The 26,066-nt window shown below is 50.0% G+C and overlaps 1 protein-coding gene across 2 annotated transcripts; it reads right to left on the bottom strand.

The window, feature by feature from the left end:
* Positions 1-6,442: 6,442 nt before the first annotated feature.
* On the bottom strand, positions 6,443-20,800 carry NPR1 (natriuretic peptide receptor 1). 2 transcript variants are annotated; one of them, XM_066262066.1, is made up of 22 exons: positions 19,562-20,800; positions 18,623-18,822; positions 18,078-18,191; positions 17,531-17,666; positions 17,061-17,152; positions 16,176-16,311; positions 15,873-15,957; positions 14,917-15,037; positions 14,464-14,538; positions 14,243-14,320; positions 13,708-13,812; positions 13,421-13,495; positions 13,162-13,318; positions 12,726-12,881; positions 12,056-12,224; positions 11,224-11,370; positions 11,022-11,145; positions 10,801-10,869; positions 10,323-10,497; positions 10,031-10,129; positions 7,250-7,341; positions 6,443-7,097 (listed from the first exon to the last, which is right to left on the bottom strand). In XM_066262066.1, the coding sequence occupies exons 1-22, from the start codon at positions 20,289-20,291 to the stop codon at positions 7,035-7,037; spliced, it is 3,198 nt and encodes a 1,065-aa protein (XP_066118163.1). In that variant the 5' UTR covers positions 20,292-20,800; the 3' UTR covers positions 6,443-7,034. The 2 variants fall into 2 exon arrangements, with proteins under 2 accessions (XP_066118163.1, XP_066118164.1); XM_066262067.1 differs by having other exon boundaries at positions 13,421-13,492; positions 19,562-20,797.
* Positions 20,801-26,066: the final 5,266 nt, after the last annotated feature.

Raw genomic sequence — 26,066 nt, forward strand, 5'->3', positions numbered from 1 at the left:
TTGATTTGAGAGAGAGAGAAACATCAATCTGTTCCTGTATTTGCTCTGACCAGGGATTGAATCCGCAACCTTTGTATAGCTGTATGACGCTCTAATCACCCAAGCTATTTGGCCAGGGCTCCCATCTTCTTACATAAGGAAGAATATTTTAGTTAAAGCTGTTCAAAAATAGAATAGTCTGAGTTTCAATTTCCTGAAGGTTTTCTAATAAAACATGAAAAAATACAGATATATTTTTAATAATTATTATTTATTGATTTTATCATGAAAAGGAGAGAGAAAGACAGGAACATGGATTTGTTCCTCACTGGGGATCAAACTGGTAATCTCTGTGCTTCTGGACAATGCTCTACCAATGGATCATCTGGCTAGCACACAGAGATACCTTTTAAAAAGATGTTGAACTTAACCTAACCAGGTAATGGTGCAGTGGATAGAGCATCGGACTGGGACTTGGAGGACCCAGGTTCAAAACTCCAAGGTTGCTGGTTTGAGCACAGGCTCATCTGGCTTGGGAGCAGGCTCACCAGCTTAAGTGGGGTCACCAGCTTGAACGTGGGATCATAGACATGACCCTAAGGTCGCTGGCTTGAGTGATGGGTCACTGGCTCTGCTGCAGCCCCCAGGTCAAAGCACATATGAGAAAGCAATCAATGAACAACTAAGAAGACTAAGGAGCTACAACGAAGAATTGATGCTTCTCATCTCTCTCCTTCCTGTCTGTCTGTCCCTCTCTCTGTCTATCTTTGTCACAAAAAGAAAAAAGATGTTGAACCTGGATTGGCAGCTGGACTGCACAATCTATACATTTTCTTATAAAATTTTTAGATCTTATGAGTATCTCTCACTGAGGGTTCTAATCATGTACTGCATTTCACTTTCAGCTCTTCTCTGGACATCAGGAACTCCTTAAATGTAGCACTGTAGTTTGCAAAATGTGGACTTTAATAACACTAGCAAACACTTATCTATTTCTTATTACTTACCAGTCAGCATTCTATTTTATTTTTTATTTTCTTTTACAGAGACAGAGAGAGAGTCAGAGAGAGGGATAGATAGGAACAGACAGACAGGAACAGAGAGAGATGAGAAGCATCAATCATCAGTTTTTCATTGCGACACCTTAGTTGTTCATTGATTGCTTTCTCATATGTGCCTTGACTGTGGGCCTTCAGCAGACCGAGTAACCCCTTGCTCAAGCCACGACCTTGGGTCCAAGCTGGTGAGCTTTGCTCAAACCAGATTCTCCTGCACTCAAGCTGGCGACCTCGGGGTCTCCAACCTGGGTCCTTCTGCATCCCAGTCCAATGCTCTATCCACTGTGCCACCACCTGGTCAGGCAGTATTCTAAGCATGTAACAGAGAGGATTAACTCATGTAATCCTCAAAGCAACCCTATAAAATAGGTCTTCTCATCATTCCCGTGTTACCGAGCAGAAAAACTGAGGTTTAGAAGAGTCGAGGAATTTGCCTAAGATTAAGTGGATTATTTGAATCCAGGAGGCTGCCTCTAGAGTTAGTCTCTTCTTAGCCAACATCACATTGCCTCTCACTTGATAGGGGTTTGAAATTGCTCCAAATCTGAACACTAAGATCTATTTGATGTCCTAGCCTGGTTCTGGCCTACTGGGAAACTAGGGGGCTGACCTGTTCATGGGACATATCAGCAGCCAATGCATGCCACGTGCAGTCCACATTTGAAAGCCAAAGGTAGAGAATAATAATGGGAAAGTTGCATCAAGTTCAGAAGGAGTGCTACAGCAATTAACAGATGTGCTTGATTATGGAACCTTTGCTATGGGAAGGTACTTAAAAGGCAACCAGCCCAACCACTCACTCAATGACATAATGTGTGTGATAGAGAACAGAGTGGGTGAGGTTTTTCCTATCAAAAGCCCCTCACTAACCCTGGGGTTAGCCCTGCGGTCAAGTGGCTTCCTGCCCCCCACATTCCCTCTTCGCTGGTCTTCTCTTCCTCAGCATCCTTGCCTCTGCTTTGTGCACCACCACATTCATCAGCATTCTAACCCTTTTTCTTGGTGGTAAACTCCTCTCCTGTAACCCTGCTTGCCTTCCAACTCAATAAGATTAAATCGCCCTGAACAGCATTAAGTCATTTTTTTATGGTTAATTTATTTATTTTTATATTTTTATAGCTCCTGCGATTTAATTTAAAAATGACTTTCAGTCTACAAAATGGGCCTCCACTGCTAATTAGATTCCATGGATCTGTCCTGAAAGGTATGAATCATTTTTAAAAAAGATTATTGCTGTCTGACCTGTGGTGGCGCAGTGGATAAAGCGTGACCTGGAAATGCTGAGGTCACTGGTTCGAAACCCTGGGCTTGCCTGGTCAAGGCACATATGGGAGTTGATGCTTCCAGCTCCTCCCCCTTCTCTCTCTCTGTCTCTCTCTCCTCTCTCTCCCTCTCTCTCCTCTCTAAAAACGAATAAATAAATAAATAAATTAAAAAAAAAAAAAAAAAAAAGATTATTGCTGCCCAGGCCGATAGCTCAGTTGGTTAGAGCTTTTTCTTCATGTACCAAGCTCGTGGGTTCGATCCCGGATCAAGGCACATACAAGAATCAAACAACAGCCTGACCCACCTGGCTAGGCAGTAGTGTTATAAAGTAGTGTACTTTAATCCGTGGGTTACATAGAGACACCCAGGCAGATTACAGAAGAAATTTTAGAAGTTTTATTATTATTAGCCGGCTAGCTACATGGGCACAATCCCAAATCATGTAGGGCATAATACAGTTCTGAGCCTGTTTTTATACAAAATCAAGTACTGGTTGGAGTGGGTAAGGAGGGGCTTGTGATCCCTTTGTCTAGCAGTGGTAGTCAACCTGGTCCCTACCACCCACTTGTGGGAGTTCCAGCTTTCATGGTAGGCAGTAGTGGAGCAACCAAAGTATAAATAAAAAGATAGATTAAACTATAGTAAGTTGTTTCATAAAGATTTATTCTGCCAAACTTAGCGAAAATTTGACATAAAGTACTTGGTAAGTAATTATTATTACGTGCCTTAACTTGCTGTAACTCTGCTTTATATAAATTTTATAAAATAAAGTTACTTCCCTACTTTATAAATCACCATTACTGTGGAACCAGTGGGCAATTAGAAAATTTTACTACTAACAGAGATACAAAAGTGGGCAGTAGGTATAAAAAGGTTGCCTACCCCTGGTCTAGAGGTATATGTTACTCTCATGACTTTAGGGTGAGTGCGAGTATAGGAATTCTTTTGTGTGTGTGTGTGTGTGTGTGTGTGTGTGTGTGGCAGAGACAGAGAGTTAGAGAGAGGGTCAGACAGACAGGAAGGGAGAGAGATGAGAAACATCAATTCTTTGCTGTGGTTCCCTAGTTATTCATTGATTGATTTCTCATATGTGTCTTGACCAGGGCTACAGCAGACCAAGTGACCCCTTGCTTGAGCCAGCAACCTTGGGTCCAAGCTGGTGAGCCCTGCTCAAACCCAATGAGCCCATGCTCAAGCTGACGACCTCAGGGTCTTGAACCTGGGTCCATCGTGTCCCAGGCCGATGCTCTATCCACTGCGCCACTGCCCGGTCAGGGCTAAGTATAGGAATTCTTGATTAAGGCACATAAACATTGTTTTCTAAGGTTTTCAGATAAGTTGTATCTTCTTTGCTCTGTGTGGCAAGTGGCCCCAGGCACCTTTTCAGAGAATTCTAGGAAATAGTTAACTATAACTAGATGACCCAGTTGCCCTTGTAAGCCACGAAGCTCCTGCATTCTTCTCTTTCCTTTCTCCACAGAAAGGAGGGGGTAAGAGGCCTGACATTTCCTCCATAAATTGGCGTTGCTATTGCTAAGTTTTGCAGTTCCTTGGTACCTTATCATGGTAGCACAGTGGATAGAGCATCAGCCTGGTATGCTGTGGACCCAGGTTCAAAACCCCAAGCTCACAGGCTTGAGTACAGGGTTACCATGGTCTCTGGCTTGAAGCCCAAGGTCACTGGCCTCAGCAAGGGGTCACTGGCTCCCCCAGAGTCCCCCACCAAGGCACACATGAGAAAGCAGTCAGTGAACAACTGAAGCGCCACAACTATGAGTTGATGCTTCTCATCTCTCTCCCTCCTGTCTGTATGTCCCTCCCTCACACAAACAAATAAAAGAATCAAACAATGAATGCATAAATAAGTGGAAAAACAAATCAGTGTTTATCTCTCTCCCCCATTCCTCTCTCTAAAGTCAATAAATTATTACTAAATTGTACTGCTATGATAAATTAATTACTGAAGCTCTTTGATGGAGAGAAAGAGGGGTTGGGGAAGAGGACATTTATCTTGTCAATTGTTTTTTTCCAGGCTCCTGCCTAGTGTAAGGCCGTTTCAGCTGGGTTCCCTTTGCACACAGTCTATAGGGGGCCCTCTTACCCCTAGCTGGGCCGCAGCTGGGCCTTCCTCCCTACCCACAGCTGCGCGGCCTGCTGCCTGGCTGCCAAGAGTGTCACGTGGACTGATGAGATAATGTATGTGAAAGCCTTTGTCCACTGAAAGGGACAATTGAATGCCAGTGATTACCGTTGCCCTCTCACCCCTCCCAGACCTACTCAGCAGGACAGCCGGGGAAACTGCGAGGCCAGACTGCCCCTCTCATATGGGCTGGGCAGGTTCTGACGCAAATCTGCCTCCTCGTCTTGGAGGAGAGACGCTATCGCTACCCTTGGACCATCCCCTTCCCCTCAGTAATGGCTTTCCCAATTCTTCCTGACTTCAAGGACCTTCCACCGGAAGGAAATCTTCTCAGTTCCAGTGAAAGTTCTCGAGCTGCTGAAATCATCCACTCCTTGGGCCTTTCCTGACGCCCACCCCCAGCGCCCGCAGTGGAGCCAGGCTGCCCCGGAAGGATCTGACCCGCTATTTCCTAGAATTGTCTTACAGGAGCTCCTCAGTCATGTGGCTCCCCGCCCCTTTTCTCCACCTCCTCTCATAGTCTCCCCTTCGCAAAGCCCAGTCTCTTTATATACACAGCCCCCACGCCTGAATTCCAGGCCCCTCGGTTCTCTTTAACATATCCACTCTCTCCTGGGGGCTGTCTACTACCCTTGACAGGAGGAACTGGGGCCCATATGGGAGTCTCCATGGCCTTGAGGGCCCCCCAGGAAGTTGAGCACGCTGTGATTACCAGGGCAACCATCCTCCTGTTAGGCCTTCCCAGTGCTATTCATTCCCAGCTGAGGAGGGTGAGGACTTGACCATGCAAGCTCCCTCTCGCAATAAATCAAATCTGACTGAGGCCAAAAAGGGTGGGTAGGGAGCACAGAACATTAAGAAAGTCACTGGACAACAGAGAAAATGATTTATCCTTCCTTCATCCTAAACCACCACTTGTGTATCAGGGAGCACTACCCTGAAGGCAGACTTCCCAGCTGCCCACCCTGACCTCCAAGTCCCCACTGGGTGTGGACTCCAGGAAGAAGCTTGGGGAGGTAGGAGGAGGGGCCTGTCTGCACTTGATGGATGGTACTGAAGAAATGTCTGGCACTTTCTTTCCCCCTGGGGGAGGTGAAGCTGTAGCCACCTCTCCCCCTCATCTGCATTCCTGCCTGTTCTGAAAGTGGGTGGGGTGAGCGGCTGGAGCTGGGATCAGGGGGCCCTTAGCCCCGCTGAGAGTTATTTTGCAAACTATCACTATCACTTGTTTGGCTACACTGGCATGGGAATGGAGGGACATGTGGACAATCCCGAAATCTCAACTGAGGTAAAAGGGAATCCATATGTTCTCACCCCCACCCCTCCTTCTTGGCTCCCAGGCCTCCTGGGGCAAAGAAATGTCAGAGCTGTCCATTCCACACTCCTTTTCTTGCTATATGCCAGACACTGGGTAATACAACTGGTCTCAAAGTGTGGTCCACAGGCCCTGGGAGTCCTCTAAACCCTTTCTGGCGGTGGATAAGGCCAAACCGATTTTCATGCTCCTAATAGTACATGATTAGCCTTACTGTGTCATTTGCACTGAGGGTCTGTAATCAACTGTGTGTGTGTGTGTGAAACTGCTGATGTCTTATTATAAATCAAGGCAGTAGCACCAAACTAGTCAGTGCAGTCTTCATTACCACATGTTGGCAGTAAGAAGAAAAAAAAAGCCAGTTTCTCTTAAGAATGTCCTTGATAAAGCAGTAAAAAGTTAACATATGATGGGTTTATTATAGTTATTTTAAATGAGTTAATAGGGCTTGTATTAATTTCTAATACAGTATATATTGATAGATATAACCCACTTAAACAAAAGCTCTTTGGGGCCCTCAATAACTTTTAAGGGTGTAAATGGGTCCTTGGACCAAAAATGTTGGCACTGCTTGGGTAATACCTAGGCTGTTCCCAGCTTGAGAAACACGTCTTCTCTGACAGAGAGGGTGGAGAACACAGTTGTGTTTTCTGGCAACCCTCTATCCCTCAAGAAGAGACACTGTCACTAGAATAAAGATTTTAATGGTCTCCACTCACTAGAGAAGCAAAGCATACAAACGTTCTGTCCCCCCCCCTTGCCTCCCCTGCACACTGTATCCAATATTGGGTGGTGGGAGATAGGGGGGTGTTTGTGGCCCATGTGGTCTAGGCCTAGATGTGGACTCCCCTATCCCCCAATTCCTTTTCCTGTTGCCCATAAGGGGGCTCTTCCCCTTCTCCATAAAAGTCACAGTGTAGCAAGGTTGAGAGAGGAGGGCACAAGGAGGGGCAGGAGGATCCAGGAATCCACACCTCAGCCTGACCTGATTCAAGGTGGATAGTGGGGGGGGGTGCCTATGTGTGTGTCATTGGGCATGATTGTGTGCTTTGGTTTGGTCCCGTGAGCTCCGAATTCTCTCTCCCCACCAGTCCTCTTTTAAAGGTAATACGTGGTGTCTCCACTGGAGTCAGCACACTTGAGCTGTTCAAACCACTCTCTGATCCTTTGGCAACGGTGGGGCGGCTGTGGGTGAAGCTGAGGTCAGTACCTCTCTGTCACTTTGTCACTTCTGGCACAGGGAAGGGAGGTGTGGAAGGCCAGCAGGAGAAACAGGTCAGCCTCGGGTGCTATTCCCCCGCTCCCCCAGGAGCCAGTAGGTCCGAACTTTGCCTTTACCCTGAACAGAAAAAGAAGAGAGTGGGATGCAGAGTGTCAAGCTCACTTTCCCAAATGATGGGTATGGGAATGGCTGCTTGCATAGGGGCCTGAGGGAGGGTGGCCCCTTCTGGAATCCCAAAGGGTGGTGAGGATAGGGTCTTCTTTCTCTACCTTCATTTCTACATCCCCTCGAAGCTCCAGCTCAAAATCACCAAACTCCTCCAGGACAGCTTTGGTCTCAGAAGACAAGTGGATCTTCAGGGCTGAATAGGATAGGGAGAAGAAGGGAAGGTGAGGGATGCAAGAGAAGAAAGCAGAAGAAATCAAGGGCTGTGGGGGCCTGACCAGGTGGTGGTGCAGTGGATAGAGCATCTGACTGGGATGCAGAAGACCCAGGTTTGAGTCCTCGAGCTCGCCAGCTTGAGCACGGGAGAATGTGGTTTGAGCAAAGCTCATCAGTTTGGACCCAAGGTCACTGGCTCGAGCAAGGGGTTACTCGGTCTGCTGAAGGCCCGCGGTCAAGGCACATATGAGAAAGCAATCAATGAACAACTAAGGTGTCGCAACGAAAAACTGGTAATTGATGCTTCTCATCTCTCTCCGTTCCTGTCTGTCTGTCCCTGTCTATCCCTCTCTCTGACTCTCTCTTAGTCTCTCTGTAACAACAACAACAACAACAAAAGGACTGTAGGGGTAGAAAGATGCTCTCTCCTTTTTGGCTCAGGAAGCTTCCTAATACAGAGTCCCACCCTTTCCATTTGGTGTCTGACTGTTCTGGCCTTTCCCCTAGAACTTCAGAGCTGTGTTATCCATTCTGGCAGCAAAGAGTTATGTGTAGCTATTTAAATTTAAATGAATTAAAACTAAATACAGTTAAAAATTTGGTGCTTCAGTTTCAAGACCACATTTCAAGGGATGAATGGACCCCTGTGACAAAGGCTACCATACTGGACAACATAGATTAAGCTTTCATCATTGCAGCAAGTTCCGTTGCATAGCACTCGAGCATCACGAGGGTCTGGACAGACAGTATATAGCACAGTCATCAGGAGCTCAGAGATTGGATCCTGCTCTAGTTAGCAAAAATTCCCTGTGAACGCTTGCTTGGGGGAGTAATGAACTCTCTGGGCTTCATTTTCTAGTCTATAGAGTGCTAACAGTGACAGTACCCATTGCAGAACCTTGTTGTGAGGTTTAAATTTAACATTCATAAAGTGAATAGAACCTGGCACACAGGAAGCACTGTCAATTACTTAACAGCGGTTGCTGTCAATTACTTAACTCATCAGCCTCGTTTTCTAGCTGAGGTAACTGAGGCCTCGGGGAGGAGATCTTCCCAGGCTGTTGAGGTCAGACCCAGGGCTCCTTACTCCTGACCAGGTACCCTCCACATCCCACACCCCTGACCTCTCTCTCAACTCACTCCCACTACTCCTGGAGTCTACATCACAGTAGCTTTGTTCTGTTATTTAACCATTTCTGAGAATGTGCTTTTTGAGGACTGGACCTCAGTGAGAAAATCTCTTCTATTCTGACAGCCCCAAGCACAGTGCCCAGGGAATATCTGCTGAACCAGAGCCTCTCTCGACTCCAAGTAGCCCTCCTTCTGCCATGAGGCTTGGCTGGGGTCTGCATGGGCCGCCCAGCTAACTGTGGGTCTGGGTCTTTTCAGTATCCCAGGGCCTGGTACTCGGTAGTTGCACAATAAATGTTTACTTGATTGAATTGTGTTGAATACAGCATTGAATTGTGTTGAATACACAGAAGGGCAGATCAACAGGAAACAGGACCAAGGGAAGAGGTGGAAGCAAGCTTTTTTTTTTTTAAGCGAGAGACAGAGACAGAAAGACAGGAAGGGAGAAAGATGAGAAGCGGCACCTCAGTTGTTCATTGATTGCTTTCTCATATGTGCCTTGACTGGGGGGCTCCAGCAGAGCCAGTGACCCCTTGCTCAAGCCAGCAACCTTGAGCTCAAGCCAGAGACTTTTTGGCACAAGCCAGCAACCATGGGGTTATGTCTATGATCCCATGCTCAAGCTGGCGAACCAGCACGTAAGTTGGTGAGCCTGCGCTCAAGCTGGTGACCTTGGGGTTTCAAACCTGGGTCCTCAGTGTCCCAGTCCAACATTCTATCCACTGCACCACTGCATTCTATCCACTGGTCAGACAATATGTAGGTTTATTATATAATTCTAGTGAGGCAGATATTTTATTCTCATTTTTACAAATGAGGAAAACTGAGACTTGAGGTGCTGTAGCAAATTGACACCCAGCTGGGTTAGTTGTAGAGCTGAGAATCACACCCAAGTGAGCAGTTCTGAGCCTTCTTTACCATATCCAAAGGGCAGAAGGGCTCTAAAGGTAAGATTCCTACTGGGGCCTGACCAGGCGGTGGCGCAGTGGGTAAAGCGTCGGACTGGGATGCGGAAGACCCAGGTTCGAGACCCCGAGGTCGCCAGCTTGAGCACGGGCTCATCTGGTTTGAGCAAAAAGCTCACCAGCTTGAGCCCAAGGTTGCTGGCTCAAGCAAGGGGTTACTTAGTCTGCTGAAGGCCTGCAGTCAAGGCACATATGAGAAAGCAATCAATGAACAACTAAGGTGTTGTAACGCTCAATGAAAAACTAATGATTGATGCTTCTCATCTCTCCATTCCTGCCTGTCTATCCCTCTCTCTGACTCACTCTCTCTGTCACTGTAAAAGAAAAAAAAAAAAAAGATTCCTACTGGGAACTGGTGAACATTGGCCTGGAAAGATTTTCCAAGCATTTGGAAAGACGGGGCAGCTAGGATCTGAATCTTTGACTAGATTCGAGGTGATCTGCTTAGGTTGAGAGGCCTTATGAGCAGGAGAAGCCTGGGAGGAGAGAGGGCTGGGAGCTGGGACAGGATCCAGAGGACTTTCCTCGTTCCAGCTACTCCGCCTTCCCATCCGGTCTAGAGGGCCACCATACCTTCCCCGTTGGACTCCATTCTTGAGGCCGTGTTGACTGTGTCTCCAAAGAGACAGTAACGGGGCATCTTCAACCCGACTACACCGGCACACACAGGTCCTGGAGGGAGCAGAAGCCCATCAGCGAGGGGCTGGGAGGGTGTTAGGTAGGAGGATGGAGAATGGCCACAGGGCAGGGCTAGGGTGCTCCTGGAGAGGGAGGAGGTGGGATCTGAGGCCGGTGAAAACAAGCTTCACTGCCGCAGCTCAGCCTTGGGGAGCCCCCTTTGTGAGCAAAGCTTTGGCGGTCTCACCTGTGTGGATGCCGATGCGCAAGCGCAGCTGCTCCTGCGGCCGGTGGCGGATGCTGAAGGAGCGCACAGCGTCAAGCAGAGCCAGGGCCATGCGGGCCACCTCGCGGGCGTGCAGCCGCCCATTCCGTACTGGGAGCCCGGACACCACCATGTAGGCATCGCCAATTGTCTCCACCTGGGAGGGTGAGGAGAGGGTGCAAGACATGAGGGCTGGAATTTTCTTTTCCCTTTGCTGCCCCAACTCCTCGAGCACTGTCTGTCATTCTGAACCCCCATCTGCAAGTCGCTGGCTTTCCTTATCCTCCAACCCCATCCCGCGCGCGGTTTCTCTGCCTGCTCCTGGGTCTCTTTATGACACCGTCTCTCCCCATGTACCTTGGTCTCCTCTCTTAAAAATTCTGTTTCATTCTGCCCTTTACCTTTCTCTGACCCTGTTCAGGAGTAAGTCTGTCCTTCCTATCAATACTCCTACTCTCACCTTGTACACATCGAAGTTGTCTATGACAGCATCGAAGCAAGTATACAGGTCGTTGAGCAAGGTCACCACCTGGAAGGGAAGAGAACCAAAGGGGGCGAGGGAGTACAGACCTCACCTGGGCTTGGATGGGAAAAGTGGAACCAGAAGACAAGCTTATGGGATGGAGATGCTGAGCTAAGCATATCTGCCTAGCCTTCACTTGTCGCTGCTCCCTGACTCACCTGCATGGGTGTGCTCTCCGCTGACAGGGCTGTGAAACCCACAATGTCACTGAAGTAGATAGTGACGCTGTCAAAGGCTTCGGCCTGGACTGTCTCCCCACGCTTCAGCTGCTCAGCCACTGAGCTGAGGGGTCAAAGATCAGAGGGTGAGGTGGGGCTGGGACAGGGGTGGCAGGGCACATCATCAGACACGAGGACTCACTGAGGCAGGATCTGGTAGAGCAGAGCCTCAGCCTTCCGCTTCTCCTCCAGGTAGGCCTGGGTCCGCTCTTCCACCAGCTCCTCCAGGTTGTTGGCATACTGCTCCATGCGAGAAAGCAGGTTGTCCAGGATGTTGCTGCTGTTCTCTCTGTGGGGGGTAGGGGGTAGGAGGCGGGAGTGAGAGAGGAGCACCCTGCCCTACCCTGAGTTCCCACCACCGGCCTTCATCCCACTCAGGCTTAATGGTAGCCCACCTTCCAACTGCAGTGGGGGCCCTGGTGAGGGTCTGGTTGGGGGACATGGAAGGAGGGAACGGCAGGGTAAAAGAGTAGGAGGAAAGTGCAGTTCATCTTAGAGATGCCAGGGTCAAGTATGAAGCAAGTATGAAGCTTCAGGCATACTGATTATTTTCTTCAGTTTGATCAACTTTGGTGATCAGTGAGTTAGAAGTCAGAGGGGGTGAGAACAGGAGGGCATACAGGTACTGTGGTGTGCCTGGAGGCACTGGGCCTCAGGGTGGCACAGAGGAAAGGGAACTGGGGCGGGGTAGGGTGGGAAGGCGGAGAGGCCCCATTTACTTTGCACATCGCTAAGGACTAAAGGCCCTGGGGGGCTGGGCAGGAAGGGTATGGGGTAGCTGTGTTGTTGGAGGAGAGAAGTATGAGAGGAAGGGGACTAGGGACAGCTGGCTCATATGGTATTCACAAAGGGGGTTGCAAGGCTGTGGTGGCTGCAGCAGGCTATGTAAGGGGGGCTGTGAGTGGTTCCTTCTGTCACTGTAGGGATGAGACAAGTGGTGGAGGGAGCAGGGGAGTTGGGGTAAGGCCAGCGACCTGTTAAACTTCCGCAGCATCATGCGGATCTGCTGGAAGGGCGGCCGCTCCTGCGGGTCCTCGGCCCAGCACCTCTGCATTAGGTGCCCGAGTTCCTCCATGTGACTGTGCAGGGCCAGGGAGGGTCGGAAAGGGGGCTGCTCACCCCTAGTCACGCGCTCGATGATCTCTGTGTGGTGGGGGGAAAAGGGCTCAGCAGCAAGGTCGGCCAAGGGCCTGTTGAGAGAGGGGATGTGCTGCCTGACCTGTGGTGGCGCAGTGGATAAAGCATCAACCTGGAAATGCTGAGGTTGTCGGTTCGAAACCCTGGGCTTGCCTGGTCAAGGCACATGTGGGAGTTGATGCTTCCAACTCCTCCCCCCTTCTCTCTCTCTCTCTCCTCTCTCTCCTCTCTCTCCCTCTCTGTCTCTCTCCTCTCCAAAAATGAATAAATAAATTAAAAAAAAGAGAGAGAGGAGGGATGTGGAAGTCCAGGACCAGGGCATGGAGCAGGAGAGGCCTGAAGGGAATTGAACCAGTCATGCATCAGGGTCTCTGGCAGCAATGGAGAAGAGGATGTAGTTGAGCTTTCCAGAAGGAAGATGTGATGGCATTTCCAGGGGTCTCAACTCTCTGGGACTGAGGTTAGTTGAGACTGTGGCAGGGTTAGGGGATAGTATGGTCCTCTCACCTTTGGGGCTGAGGTCCAAACCTTCCACGTGGAATACGCCACTCCTCAGGGCAATCTCCTGAAGGATGATCCCAAAGCTGTACACGTCACCAGCCTGGGAGCCCTGGGCTGGGGGCGAGGCCATTCGCAGGAGCTCAGGAGCTGTCCACAGCTTTTCTGCGGGTCAGAGGTCAGGAGTCACAGGGTGAAGGGTCCCCAAGCTAAGGGGAAACAAGGATGTAGCCAGAAGATTTTGGCCAGGACTGCTCTGGAGTCACCAAACTGAGTGCTAGAGCGAGAAGAGATCTGAAGACCACTATATCTGACTCTTCTTTCTCCTGGTGAATGAACTGAGCAAGAGTCAGGAAACATGTGCTCACATCCATCAGACCAGGTATTGGTCTCCTGCTGGACTGGGCCGTGGTCAGGGTTAGGAACAGAATGGGTCTGAGCTCACTGGCATAGAGGGTGTGTCCTTGGTCTGGCTCTGGGTCCCTGAAGCTCTCCAGCCCATAGTCAGTGATCTTGAGCACAAATCGACTGTCTACCACACAGTTGGATGACTTGAGATTTCCATGGGAGCAAAATGGTCCATTGTGCAGGAACAGCATTCCCTGGAGAATGTGGGAGACAGGGGTCTTGAGTATGAGTCGGACCTACAAAGACAGCCAGAGAAGCTTGCCTCCCCCACATCCAATGCGTTCTCCTAGACCGACCTTGACAATGTCATTGGTGAGAGAGTACCGGAACATCCAGTCCAGGGTGATGCTCTCATTTTCCAGAATGTCCTGCTAGGCAGTGAGAGTCAGACCTGTGCCCTGAAGACTCCCCCAGGAGGAGGAGTGCAGGGGTCCTACTGCTGTAAAGTGCCAGAGCAGGACAAAGCTTTGCATTTACTCTAGTGCCACTGCCCTCTCCCACCCCCATTCTACAAATGGGGCAAAGAAAGAGACAGGCTTGCCTGGCATCAGATGGGTTTCCTGATACCCCTTTGACCCCTCACCTGCAGGCTCCCACGGGGACAGTACTCTGTGAGGATACAGATGTTGGGGGGGTCGGTGCAGGCACCCACAAACCTGGTCAAGTGTTCATTCTGTACATCCCGCATCTGCAAGTGGGAACCAGCATCAGGAGGCTGACAGAGACCTCACTCTTCACCAAGGTGTCCCCCATTCTCAAGGACCCCTCACTCTTCTTAACTCCGTATTCATTCTCTGCAGACATTCTAGGACCTTTGTTTCTGATTCCCATGCTATTCTTTAGCCCACCTTCTCCCAAATCTTCTCCCCACTTCCTCTGCCTCCTAAACCCTCCATGCCCCAGGGGCATCAAGTATGGCCCCTTGAGGACCTTCCTCCAGGATATCTCCAGTTGTCCTTTGCCCATCTATGACCCCCTCCTCCCATGCACAACATGCAAAGGCCCACCCCAGGGCTGCAGAGAACCCTGAGGTCCTTCATAACCAGGGCTGTTTGCCGTCCTCCCCTGAGCCCCGCTGGGACCCTTCCCCAGGCCACAGCCTCACTCTCCCACATTACATGCTTCAGTTCAAACAGGACTTTTCGAGTCAGCTCAATGCGTTTGCGGTTCACATGTTTCACAGCCACGAGGTTGCCCTGCGCAAGGAATGGAGACTGTCACTGTGAGGAGATGGCCCAGTGCCCTGGGAACTCCAACAGCTCCTAACAGCCCAACCCTGCCTCTAGGAGCCTCCCCTGTCCTCTATCAGAGCACACCCTGCCCTCGTTCCCAGACCCACCTTGTAATATGCTGTCTTGGCAAAGACTTGGAACTGGCCCTCCGTGGTGAACAGGGAGCCATAATTGGAACCTTTCTGAAGGGATGAAGAGCAGGAGAGATGGTCAGCCCATGGGCCCCACCATGGGTCCAGCTCTCCTTGCTGGTGGCTGGAGCTCTGGTTTCACTATCCTGCCTTACCTTTGTGTCACCACATCATGAAATCCTCTCATTTACGTTTTTCTGTTAACGTATTTTTATATATACTATCTTCCACTTTTGAAAGAGCTTTCTGAGAGAGGCTTTGTAGATGTAATCATCTGAAGTAGTCTGAGAGAGGGACTGTGACGTGGCCAAGGTCACACAGCAAGTGAAGACAGAGCCGGGACCAGAACCCTGCTCTGTCTTCTCTCCCCTACCCATCAGGCACTACATGACCCCCCCATACCCAGCCCCCCCATACTAGTGTTCTTACCCCACTCAAGGTCAGCCGGCTGCCCGCGCTCCGGAGGTGCCTCTCAAGGCTACTGAGCTCCAAGTCCTCCCAACGCACCCGCCACAGCTCTGAGGCCAGTTCCTTTTCCAGCTGCATTTTCCTGGGGTATGAAAATTGCATCTGAGCCCCTGGCCCAGGACTGGGGTGCTCTGTCCTCAGCTCCTTCTTAGAATCCTGGGGCTACTGTAAGTGCCTAGAGATAGCCCCACTGCTCTGCTAAGAGGCAGATTTCAGGATTGTCCTCTGGGATGAAAGTCAGGAGGCTTGGGTGAAATTCCGCTTCACTGGGACCTTGTGTAGTCACTTCATTTCTTTGAGTCTCATGTCTTCATGTCCAAATGTCCTCATTTGGAAACTGGGGACCTCAATATTTATTTCAAAGTATTGTTATAAGAATGAAAAGAAATATTGTGTGAAAATATCTACACATAGTATAAATATATGATTTACAGCACTGATTTTCTTCCCTCCCTCCTTGCTTCCCTCTGTCCTTAACTCTTCCTGAACTTTCACTTCAACTCCACTGGAAAGCAGGAACGGGCTCCTCTCTCTCTCAGTGCACACAGGGCTCACCATCTCTGCTCACTAACAGGGCCCAACCCCAAAGGGTTTGAACCATTGCTTCTCATTTGGTCTGCAAGAGTCCGGAGGACAAACCAGTCCCTGGGCCAGAATCCAGGCCTTTATGATGCCACGCCCACAACTGCACTGCTCCTCTGGGATCACCACGCTCTCCCTGGCCAATCCTATTCCTGTTTCCTCCTCCTCCTTTCTTTCTTGTGTCCTAAGGCTTTTTAGTCTCTTTTCTCCCCCATTTTCATAAGCCTTCCCCTGCTGTACCTCAGCCTTTCCCCCTTGCCTCTGGTTTCCTGCCACCTCCCCTGAGATTGGTTCTCCGGATCTCCCAGCCTCACCATCCTCATTCTAATGCTCACCTGTATATGAAAATTGAGACGATCAGAATGCTGAGCAGGGAGAGGCTGCCCACCAAAGCCAGCACCTCCAGGGTGGAAAAATGGGCTGTAGGAGAGGGTCCAAATTGTACAAGAAAGATTTTGGTTAGACAGCAGAAGGAAGAACTTTCTAATAGTCAACCAGTGAACTAGGATGATGAAAGTAAGAAAAAGGCAGAAGTTTCTCCAGAAAACTCTCAGTGTGAGAGAAAAGCACTTATTTGACTCCCCATGGGGTGAAGCAGGATCTCCAGAATGGAGGCCTAGATGGCAAGGGGCAGGCACCTTGGTTGCAGGTGGGGTCCTCGTTGTAAAAGCCGCATTTGGGGATGTCAGGAGGCGGGTATCCTAGGGGCCAGTGCAGTGTGCGCCCTGACACAGCCTCCAGTTCCTGGGAAGTCCCATTGTAGTTCAGAACGACCTATGGGAGGGAGGGCAGGAACGGTGGGCTTGTAAGGCCACTTATCCCATGGAGCAGTCCTGTCTCCCACTGACCCCATCTCTGCTTCCAGACCCTGTATCTGCACTGTCAACTATGTACCAGACCTCTTTGGGGAGAAGATACAGAGAGACTCCATATCCTTGTCCAATTTTATTAGAGTGGAAAAACTTGAAAACTCTTAAAGGAAAAAAACTCCATATAGGAAAAACTCCATACAAAGAAAATTCCATATAGAATCCTAGAGAGTTTATAGACTGAAGCACACAGAAGACAAGAAAAAGCAGTGTTTGTTCTCAGATGACATTCCTGGCCTAATCCATGTACGTTTCCTTCAGGAACCTTTCTTTGGATGATCTGCTCCTTGGTGCCTGTGCTCAATCCCTTCCCATTCCTGACTGCACTTAGAGTTGTTTAATGTGTGTTCATCTTGTCCCTGAGCTGCCTCTTTGTGGGAGGGGTTCTACCAACCTCGGAGACACTGGGCTGCCTGAAGGCAGGGCCATGCTTCCTCCTCAGACATGGGGTTTCTAAAGGTAATGCCCATTAGTCTATCATTCTGGCTGCTCCCCCAGACTAGAGCCAACCTCTTTAATCCAGGGCTCTCCATAAGTGACCAAGCATGACAGGTAACTACAGAATAGACAGATACCCTGGCAGGGCTGTGGTGGGAGACAGAAGGGTGAAATGTCTTTCTCATTGGGCACTGTCTTCTCTGGGCACAGCCTTACCCTAAAGGCACTCGTCTCAGGATCCATATCCCAGAGGGAGAAGTCAGTCTCTCGATCTCCATTGGTGTCCATTTTCAGGTATCCTGTCACACCTTGGGGCATGGAGGAAGATGGCTGTTTTGAGGGAGTGGAAGGAAGTTCAGGGACCACCCCTCCATCTCATCTCCATCCCTTGAGTATCTCTGCCTTGCCCTCCAAACACATATACTGTACACATACATGGAATGGTAATAAAAGGGACAGATACTTCAGTAGCAGAAATGATTGGGGCTGGACCCTTAGAAGGACTTCTCGATGGAGCTAGGGAGATGGGGCAGGAGGGCGTAAAGGAAGCTGCAGAAATTTCTTGTAGAAGAGAGGAAAAACTGCATGGGCAAATGACTACCTGTGCTGCAGGACTAGAGGCTTCTCATGGTCTCCTGCTTAGTGCACCCCAAGGCAACCCACTCTTGTCACCTCCAGGCCCTGACCTTGGAAGCTTCGGTTCCACATCCGCTGAGTGATGCCTTCCCCATCGGTGACAGTTCCCCCATGTTCCAGAGTCTCCATTACTGCCTGGACAAAGAGCAGGAGCCCGTCGTGGAAGGATGCGGGGATGATATTCACCTGCAGGGACCATCAGAGCCTGACTGGGGTGGGATGTGTGAAAGGTACAGAGTGGGGTGTTGTGGGGAGGAAATGGGAGATACTGGGAACTTGGAAGAGGGTGGAAGAAAACACTCCACATGCCACGGATTTTGCTATTGATAAGATGCCTCTGCACATACCACAACTTCAAATCCTGCCAGGCAAATAGGGCAAGATACTTCGTCCCCATTTGACTGATGAGGATGCGAGATTCAGAGACTGAACAGTTTGTTAATGCTGTCCTCTCATCATCAGGATACAGAAACAGTGGCAAGGGAAAGAGGGAGATCTCGGGATACTGGGATGGCTGAGTAACAGGTTGGAGACTGGCAGAGGGCCATGGAATAGGGGCTGAGGGTCCATCCTGGAGGTTCCCAGGACCACTCCTACCAGGCCATCCTCCATGGTGAAGTTGAACTTCTCATGGGCCAAGTGTTTTAGTTGCTGCAGGAATTCCAAGTACTCAGGATTATCTGGCTCTTTATATGTAATGATTTTGGCAGCCTGAGGAAGGGGTCAGTGGAGAGGGGTGAGCTGGGAACTGACCCATCCTCCCAGTACCCTGGGGCCCACATCCCAGAACTGTATCTCTGCTTAGTTCAAGGTCAAACTGGACGCCATATCCTGGGTGAGGAGCTGTCTGCTCCAAAGCAGGAGAGCCAATGGTTTGGCTTCTCTAAGTCCAATTAGTCTGCAGGACTTGAACATCCTTCCACCTTAAGCCTATTCTCAAATATTTTTATCCTCTTGGCTCTGAGTTCTCTGGCCCTCCGTACACCCTTCCCCCAGAACCCTGCCCTTTGTCACCTAACTCCCTGTGAGCATCAAGAACTCCTTGTCTAAAATCCTTTTAGACATTGCAGGATCTGGAGCCCAGAATCTATGTGTTACCGGCTCACAGTCCCATGGCCTGGGCGTCCCACCTCGGCACTCACCTGAAAAGCATGTTGGGCTCTGACATCCAGCCCATCCCCTCTCTCCCAGGGCCTGTGGGGAGCAAGGCCATGTGCACCTTGCAGGCTTTGCCCAAAGAGATCTAGGTGGAAGAAAACGTAGTCCTCCCCACTCAGGCCAGCTTCCAGGGCCAGAAGCATCAGGGTTCTGAAGACGTCTGGAGAGCTGCAGATGTAGATAACTGGGGAGGAAGGGGGGGTCAGATAGAAAAGCCTAGGCCTTGGATAGGGGGGAGCTCAGGTAGGGAAGCTGGGGCACCCAGGGGCGATGCTCAGAGATCCTGTGGTAGTTAAGTGGAACTCCTGGCTCATGCAGTCCAGGCTGTGGCAGGAGAAAGATGGAGAAAGGTGGACTGAGGAGGTGGAAGGGGAGAAGGAGCAGAGGTGAGGGGAGTGGGAACAGTGGAACTTAAGGTGGGAAAGGTGGGGTCAGGAGAGGGGGCAGGAGGGGAAGAGGGCCAACTGGAGAAGGGACTGGAGAGAAGCGGGTGTGTGAGGGAGCAATGGGAGGAGAAGACGGAGGAGGGAACAAGGCTGTTGGGAACAGACAGAAACTGAGCGAGAAAAAAGGGATGGGAATTAAGCCGAGGACCTACTAAGTGTCAGGGTGGCAGCAGGCATTCCTTCCCTTCTGTTAAGTCCAGAGAAACTGGTGAGCAGGAGGTGGGGGAGCAGGGGAAGTGAGAAAGGAGAGGCTCATAGGAACGGGAAGAGAGGGGGGATGGAGAAAGAGAAGGAAATAGAAAAGCAAAGATGGAAAGGGCCAAAGACTCTGAGACAGGAATGAGGAACCGCAGGGAGTAAGAGGAAGAGAAAGAAGACTGGCCAAAGGGATAGAGGACGTCCCGGCACTTCAGAAGGGTTCGAGGGGCTCCGGGTCAAAGGGAGCTAGGACGCCCCTCACTCCCCTCACGCTCTCACCTCGGCCCTTGTGCTGCACGGTTCGCAGCAGCTCTGCGTAGTGATCGAGGTCACCCTCCGCGAACTCCAGGTCCTCCACCGTGATATTGAGGCGTTCGCGGACCTGTATGTACAGCCCCTCCACGAGGAAGAAGCAGGCTCGCTCGTCACCTGGCCGGTAGGCGTAGAGCACGAGCGCCCGGTGCTCCCAGCCCAGCCGTCGGTGCAGAGCCGCCACGAAGTCGCCCAGCTTGGCATAGCTGGGCCCGGCGCGTGTGGTCAGCGCGTACTCGTCCTTGGAGCCGAAGCCCAGAGCCGGGGCGCCGGCGGTCAGCAGCGGCACCCGCCAGTGTGCGGTGAAGCGCCCCACCGGGGCGGCGGCATACACGCAGCCGGGGCCCAGGAACACGGCCGGCTCGTGCTCCCACTTGAGATCAACCGCGGCTAGAGGCGCGGCGGTGTCGGAGCAGGCGCCCCGTGCGTTTTCGCTGCTGCCCAGCACCGTGCGGAGCGTCCAGCCGGGCAGCAAGTCGGGCTGCGCATTAACCCTTCCCAGGGCCAGTTCCACGGCCGGGCCCACGCGCACCCACGACCACGGGTACGAGGTGTTGGTCAGCGGCAGCACCACTGCCACCGTCAGGTTGCCCGCGTGGCCGCCCCGGAGCAGCAGCAGTGGCGACAGGAGCAGCAGTAGGCGCAAGTGGGCACCGGTGGGGCACCTGGGGCACGACATGGCCTTAGCGGGCACCATGGTGAGCCGGGACTCGCACCATGGCTTCCGCAGTTTCCTCGGGCTCTGGGCGCGCCCCGGTGGGAATGAGGCGGGGCGGGGCGGGGGCGCTCACCCCAGGGTACTTGGTTCCCTCCAGCTGCGACAGTCGCGGTCCAGAGCGCCAAGGTGCCGGGTGGGCGGGACGGCGAGCGGACCTCCGGCGGCTGGGCGCGCGACGGCCGGGCGAGTGTAGGACGCTGTAGAGCAGGTGGGCGCGGGAAGAGGAGCGCCGGAGCTCCGGGGACCTAAGTGAGCTAGCGTGTGTGTGTGTGTGTGTGTGTGTGTGTGTGTTGAGAAAAAGCGTGCTTCTGTGCTTGCTGGGGCTCCGGAGAGAAGGTCGGAGATGGCGCAAGGGAGAGAAATAGGGCAGAGAGTGTTGTGTGCGTGCGGGAGCGCTGCCCCGGCGAGTGTGCCAAAGGGGCGTCCGGCCAGCCCAAGTCTTCGGCTGTCAAGGGGGGACGTGGGAGGACTCAAGCCAAGCTCAGAACCCTCCCTCCCGGACGCTTCCCCTCCCTGACTCGGTGACAGCAGAGCCAATCCTGGATCTTTTAACTCCTTCCTTCCCATCCCCAGTCGCGGGCTGTCCAGCGCCCACAGCTCGACCGCTGTCCTCACTTAGACCCTCTTCCCTCTCCTCGGTTGCCAGCGTCCGCCCCTCAGAGAGGCAGTTCCCCTGGAAAGGGCTCCCTCGCGGGGATGGGAAGGAGGACTGAACAGATAACTGTGTGGGAACAACTGGAGGCCTCTTAGGCTCCTGCCTTTTCCCTCCCCTCTTACCGTGTTCCTTCTGGGCAGGGTAAGACTTGCTGATTCAGGATCTTGGGTAGGAAAATGTGTGCGTGTGGACGTGTGTCCTGGAGTGACGGGTATCTGGAAAAGACGTTAAAGTAGGTGAGTCCTAGGGACCCGGTGACCCAATTTTTCTAGGACGCCCCTAACTACCCCCACCCCTCATTAAGCGAATCAGCGGAGAAAAGGGACCAGGTGGAAGGGCGGATTTAACTTTTTACTTCCCAAAGGGAACTGTGGAGGGAGAGCGCGCGGCTGTCTGGCGAGGAAGAGGGTGACCTCAGGGCTGCTCCAGGAATGTGACTGTGTGTTTTGTGTTGACAAGGATTGTTAAAATAGGGTTCGCGGTGGTGGTGAGAAATGTTGGAAATCAGCAGAAGAGGTTTGGGGGCACTTGACGTATGAGGCTGGTCCAGACAGCTGTGGAATCACTCTGCCCTCTAATGGTCAGCAGCAGTCATTGATGGTTTTGTGCCAACAACCTCTCCAACCTTGCGCCTAGGCCAGGACCTAAGGTCAACAAACTTGTTCCTTTCAGCAAATAGTTGCAGGGGACCTAGTATCCATTAAGCACCGGCTAGATGCTGAGGGCAAAAAGAGAAATATATATACAGTCCGTACCTTTGAGGAGCTCTATTTGAGATAATTAGCCATAACATAATGTCCTTACTACATTATAGAGATGGATAAATTACTAAGAGGCCCAGATGAAGACTATTCTGCCTGCCTTGGAACCAGGAAAAAACTCCGAAGAAAAATAATTCAATAAGGAGAGAAGGATGAGAAAGCTATTCTGTGTAGAGAAGGCAGAATACTGAATTATGCTTCAGGAGAATTTACTAAAGTAAATGTCATGGTGCACTTTTGACCGGTCACAGGAAAGCAACAAAAGACAATAGAAATGTGAAATCTGCACCAAGTAAAAGGAAAACCCTCCCAGTTTCTGTAGGATGATGTGGCAGCATGTGCGCATGCGCAGATGATGAGGTAACACCGTGTATACAGCAGAGCAGCCCACGGCCATGCCAGTCGAGATGTGGACGGTACAGAGGAAAGTTCAGTGTATTCTGTGGCTCGCTAAATTCGAATCCGTGACCAAAGTGCAACGTGAATATCAGCGCGTTTATAACAAAGCACCACCACATAAGGAATAACATTACTCAGTGGGATAAGCAGTTGAAGGAAACTGGCAGTTTGGTGGAGAAACCCCATTCTGGTAGGCCATCAATCAGTGAAAAGTCTGTAGAGGCTATACGGGTTAGCTACCTAAGGAGCCCTAAAAAATCTGTGTGTGAGCCCACATCGAACTGCACTGAATAGGTATGAAACTGGGAGAGTTTTCCTTTTATTTGGTGCAGATTACACATTTCTATTGTCTTTTGTTGCTTTCCTGTGACCGGTCAAAAGTGCACCATGACTTTACGGACACACTGTATTTGAGGAGAACTTTGAATATTTTATGCAATTATGTATTGTTTGGCCTGCATTATCTCTCTCTATATTTAATTTAATAATCCAAACAAAAAATTAGCAGATGACACATGAATATTTGGAGTTGTCTTGAAATATTGGGTGGCCTGACTTGTGGTGGCGCAGTGGATAAAGCATTGACCTGGAACACTGAGGTCACCGGTTTGAAACCCTGGGCTTGCCTAGTCAAGGCACATATGGGAGTTGATGCTTCCTGCTCCTCCTTCCTTTTCTCTATCTTCTCTCACTCTCTTCTCTAAAAATGAATAAATAAAATCTTTAAAAAATATGTTGGATGGCCCTGGCCTGTTAGCTCAGTTGGTTAAGAGCTTTGTCCTGAAACAACAAGGTAGTGGGTTCAATCCGAGTCAGGGTACATACAGGAGCAGCTCAATGTCTCTCTCTTCCTGTTTCTTTCAACAACAAAAAAAGAGAAAACAAAAAGAAATAAAGATTGGAGACTTGATAATATAAGTCCTACTTCTCTCCATGATCAATCAGCTGAAAACACTACCCATTACCTTTTTAAGATGTCTAGATCATCAGGGTTCTTTTCTACCCTGTTCACTCATTGGCATTACTGACTGCAGTAGGAGTTTATGTTTTCAATCCTGATGTGTGATATAAGGTGTCTACATGTAGGAATGACTAAGGAGGAGGGGCAGGAAAGGGCAGCAGAAGGCAGCTTATTCAAACTTTTGTGGGAACAGGCCTGTCTTTGTCCTGTAATGGGAGCTCCATAGGCTATACAGGTGGATAGGAGATTTTTTTTTTTAAAGATTTGTTATTTATTGGTTTTTAGACTGAAGAGAGAGAGAGAAGGGGGAGAGGGGCAGGAAGCATTCACTCATAGTTGCTTCCCATATGTTCCTTGACTGGGCAAGCCCAGGGTTTCGAACCAGTGACCTCAGTATTCCAGGCTGACACTTTATCCACTGTGCCACCACAGGCCAGGCGAATTTATTTTATTTTATTTTATTTTTTTAATTATTTTTTTACAGGGACAGAGAGAGAGTCAGAGAGAGGGATAGATAAGGACAGACAGACAGGAACGGAGAGAGATGAGAAGCATCAATCATCAGTTCCTCATTGCAACACCTTAGTTGTTCATTGATTGCTTTCTCATATGTGCCTTGACCGTAGGCCTTCAGCAGACCAAGTGACCCCTTGCTTAGCGACCTTAGGTCCGAGCTGGTGAGCTTTTTTTTTGCTCAATCCAGATGAGCTCGTGCTCAAGCTGGCAACCTTGGGGTCTTGAACCTGGGTCTTCTGCATCCCAGTCCGACGCTCTATCCACTGTGCCACCACCTAGTCAGGCTTTTGTGTTATTTTTGTGTCAGTTTTTTATGATATGCAGCAAATCACTTAAAATTTTATTTTAAAAAATTTGGCCTGCCAACCAGTGGTGGTGCAGTGGGTAAAATGTTGACATCAGATACTGAGGACCCAGGTTGGAAACCCTCAGGTTGCTGGCTCGAGGGTGGGCTCACCAGCTTGAGCACAGGGTCACTAGCTTGAAGCCCAAGGTCACTGGTTTGAGCCCACAGTCACTGGCTTGAGGCCAAGGTTGCTGGTTTGAGGTCAAGGTTGCTGGCTTGAGCAAGGGGTCCCTGGCCTGGCTGGAGCTTTCCAGTCAAGGCATGTATGAGAAGCAATTAATAAACAACTAAAGTGCTCCAACTATGAGTTAATGCTTCTCATCTCTCTCCTTTCCTGTTTGTCTCTCTCATTAAAAAAAAAAAAATTTGGCCTCACTTGTCTGGACTCTGGTGGTACAGTGGGTAAAGCATCGACCTGGAATGCTGAGGTCATTAGTTCTAGACCCTGGGCTTGCCCAGGCAAGGCACATATAATAAACAATCAATGAACAACTAAAGTGAAGTAGCTATGAGTTGATACTTCTCGCTCTACCTCACTCTCTTCTCTCTGTTAAGTCAATAAATAAAATGTTAAAAGAAAAATTTTTTTTGGCCTGACCTGTGATGGTACAGTGGATAGAGAGTCAACCTGGAATGTTGAGGTCACTGGTTCAAAACTCTGGGCTTGCCCAGTCAAGGCACATATGAGAACAACTATGTGTTGATGATTCCTGCCCTTTTCCCCCTTTTCTCTCTCTCCCCCAATCTCTAAAATGAATAAATAAAATCTTTTTTAATAATTTGGAGAGCCTGACCAGGCAATGGTGCAATGGATAGAGAGTGGGCCTGGGATGCTAAGGACTCAGGTTCGAAACCCCAAGGTCACCGGCTTGAGTGCAGGCTCACCAGCTTGAGCGAGGGATCACCAGTTTGAGCATGGGATTATAGGCATGACCCCATGGTTCCTGGCTTGAGCCCAAAGGTCGCTGGCTTGAGCAAAGGCTCTCAGGCTGGGCTGGAGCCCCTCTTGGTCAAGGCACGTATGAGAAAGCAATCAGTGAACAATTAAGGTGCTGCAACAATAAGTTGATGCTTCTCATCTGTCTGTCTGTCCCTCTTTCTCTCTCTCTCTCTCTCTCACACACACACACACACACATACACAAATTAGAGAATGTAGAACGTTTCCTTGATGAAATGCTAGTCTTTAAGTATACTACCAGGCAAACTGTAAAAGAGATCACAGAACAAAAAGTTCATAAACAATATAAAATTGCTTGAAGGAAATAGCTTTATTATTATTATTATTGTGTGTGTGTGTGTGTGTGTGTGTGAGAGAGAGAGAGAGAGAGAGAGAGAGAGAGAGAGAGGAGGGGAAGCATGTGCCCCAACCAGGATCCACCTGGTAAACCCTCTAGGGGGAGATGCTCTGCCCATCTAGGGTTGTTGTTCCATTGTTCAGCAACCAAGCCAGTTTTTTAGCACTTGAGGCACAGACCACCCCAAGGCCAACTTGCTCGAACCAATCCACCCATGGCTGTAGGAGGAGAGAGAGAGAGAGAGAGAGGAAGGGGAGGGGTGGAGAAGCCGATGGTCACTTCTCCTGTGTGACCTGAGGGGGAATTGAACCAGGGACATCCACATGGCAGTCCAAAGCTCTACCACTAAGCCAACCGGCCAGGGCCTAAGGAAATAGATGATTAAATCTTAAAATTCCTTCAACTTTTCATTAGGGAGATTTTTTAAAAAATTAGTTTTATTGAGGCATAATTGATACAACATAAACTACATGTTTAATGTATACAATTTTTTTTCCACTGCACCACTGGTCAGGCTTGTTATAATTTTTTTTATTAACTTTTAAAGAGAGGAGAGAGAGAAAGAGGAGGGAGAAGCAAGAAGCATCAGTTCATAATTGTTGCTTCCTGTGTGTGCCTTGACCAGGCTAACCCAGGGTTTCGTATCAGCAACCTCAGCATTCCAGGTCATCGCTTTATCCACTGCGTCACCACAGGTCAGGTTTTAATGTATACAGTTTGATGAGTTTGGACATATGTATACACATATGAAAGCATCAGCATAATATCTAGGTAATAAACATATCTGTCACCTCCAAAAATTTCCTCGTGTCTTTTTTT

This window comes from Saccopteryx bilineata, chromosome 2, assembly GCF_036850765.1.
Source record: "Saccopteryx bilineata isolate mSacBil1 chromosome 2, mSacBil1_pri_phased_curated, whole genome shotgun sequence".
NCBI lineage: Eukaryota > Metazoa > Chordata > Mammalia > Chiroptera > Emballonuridae > Saccopteryx > Saccopteryx bilineata.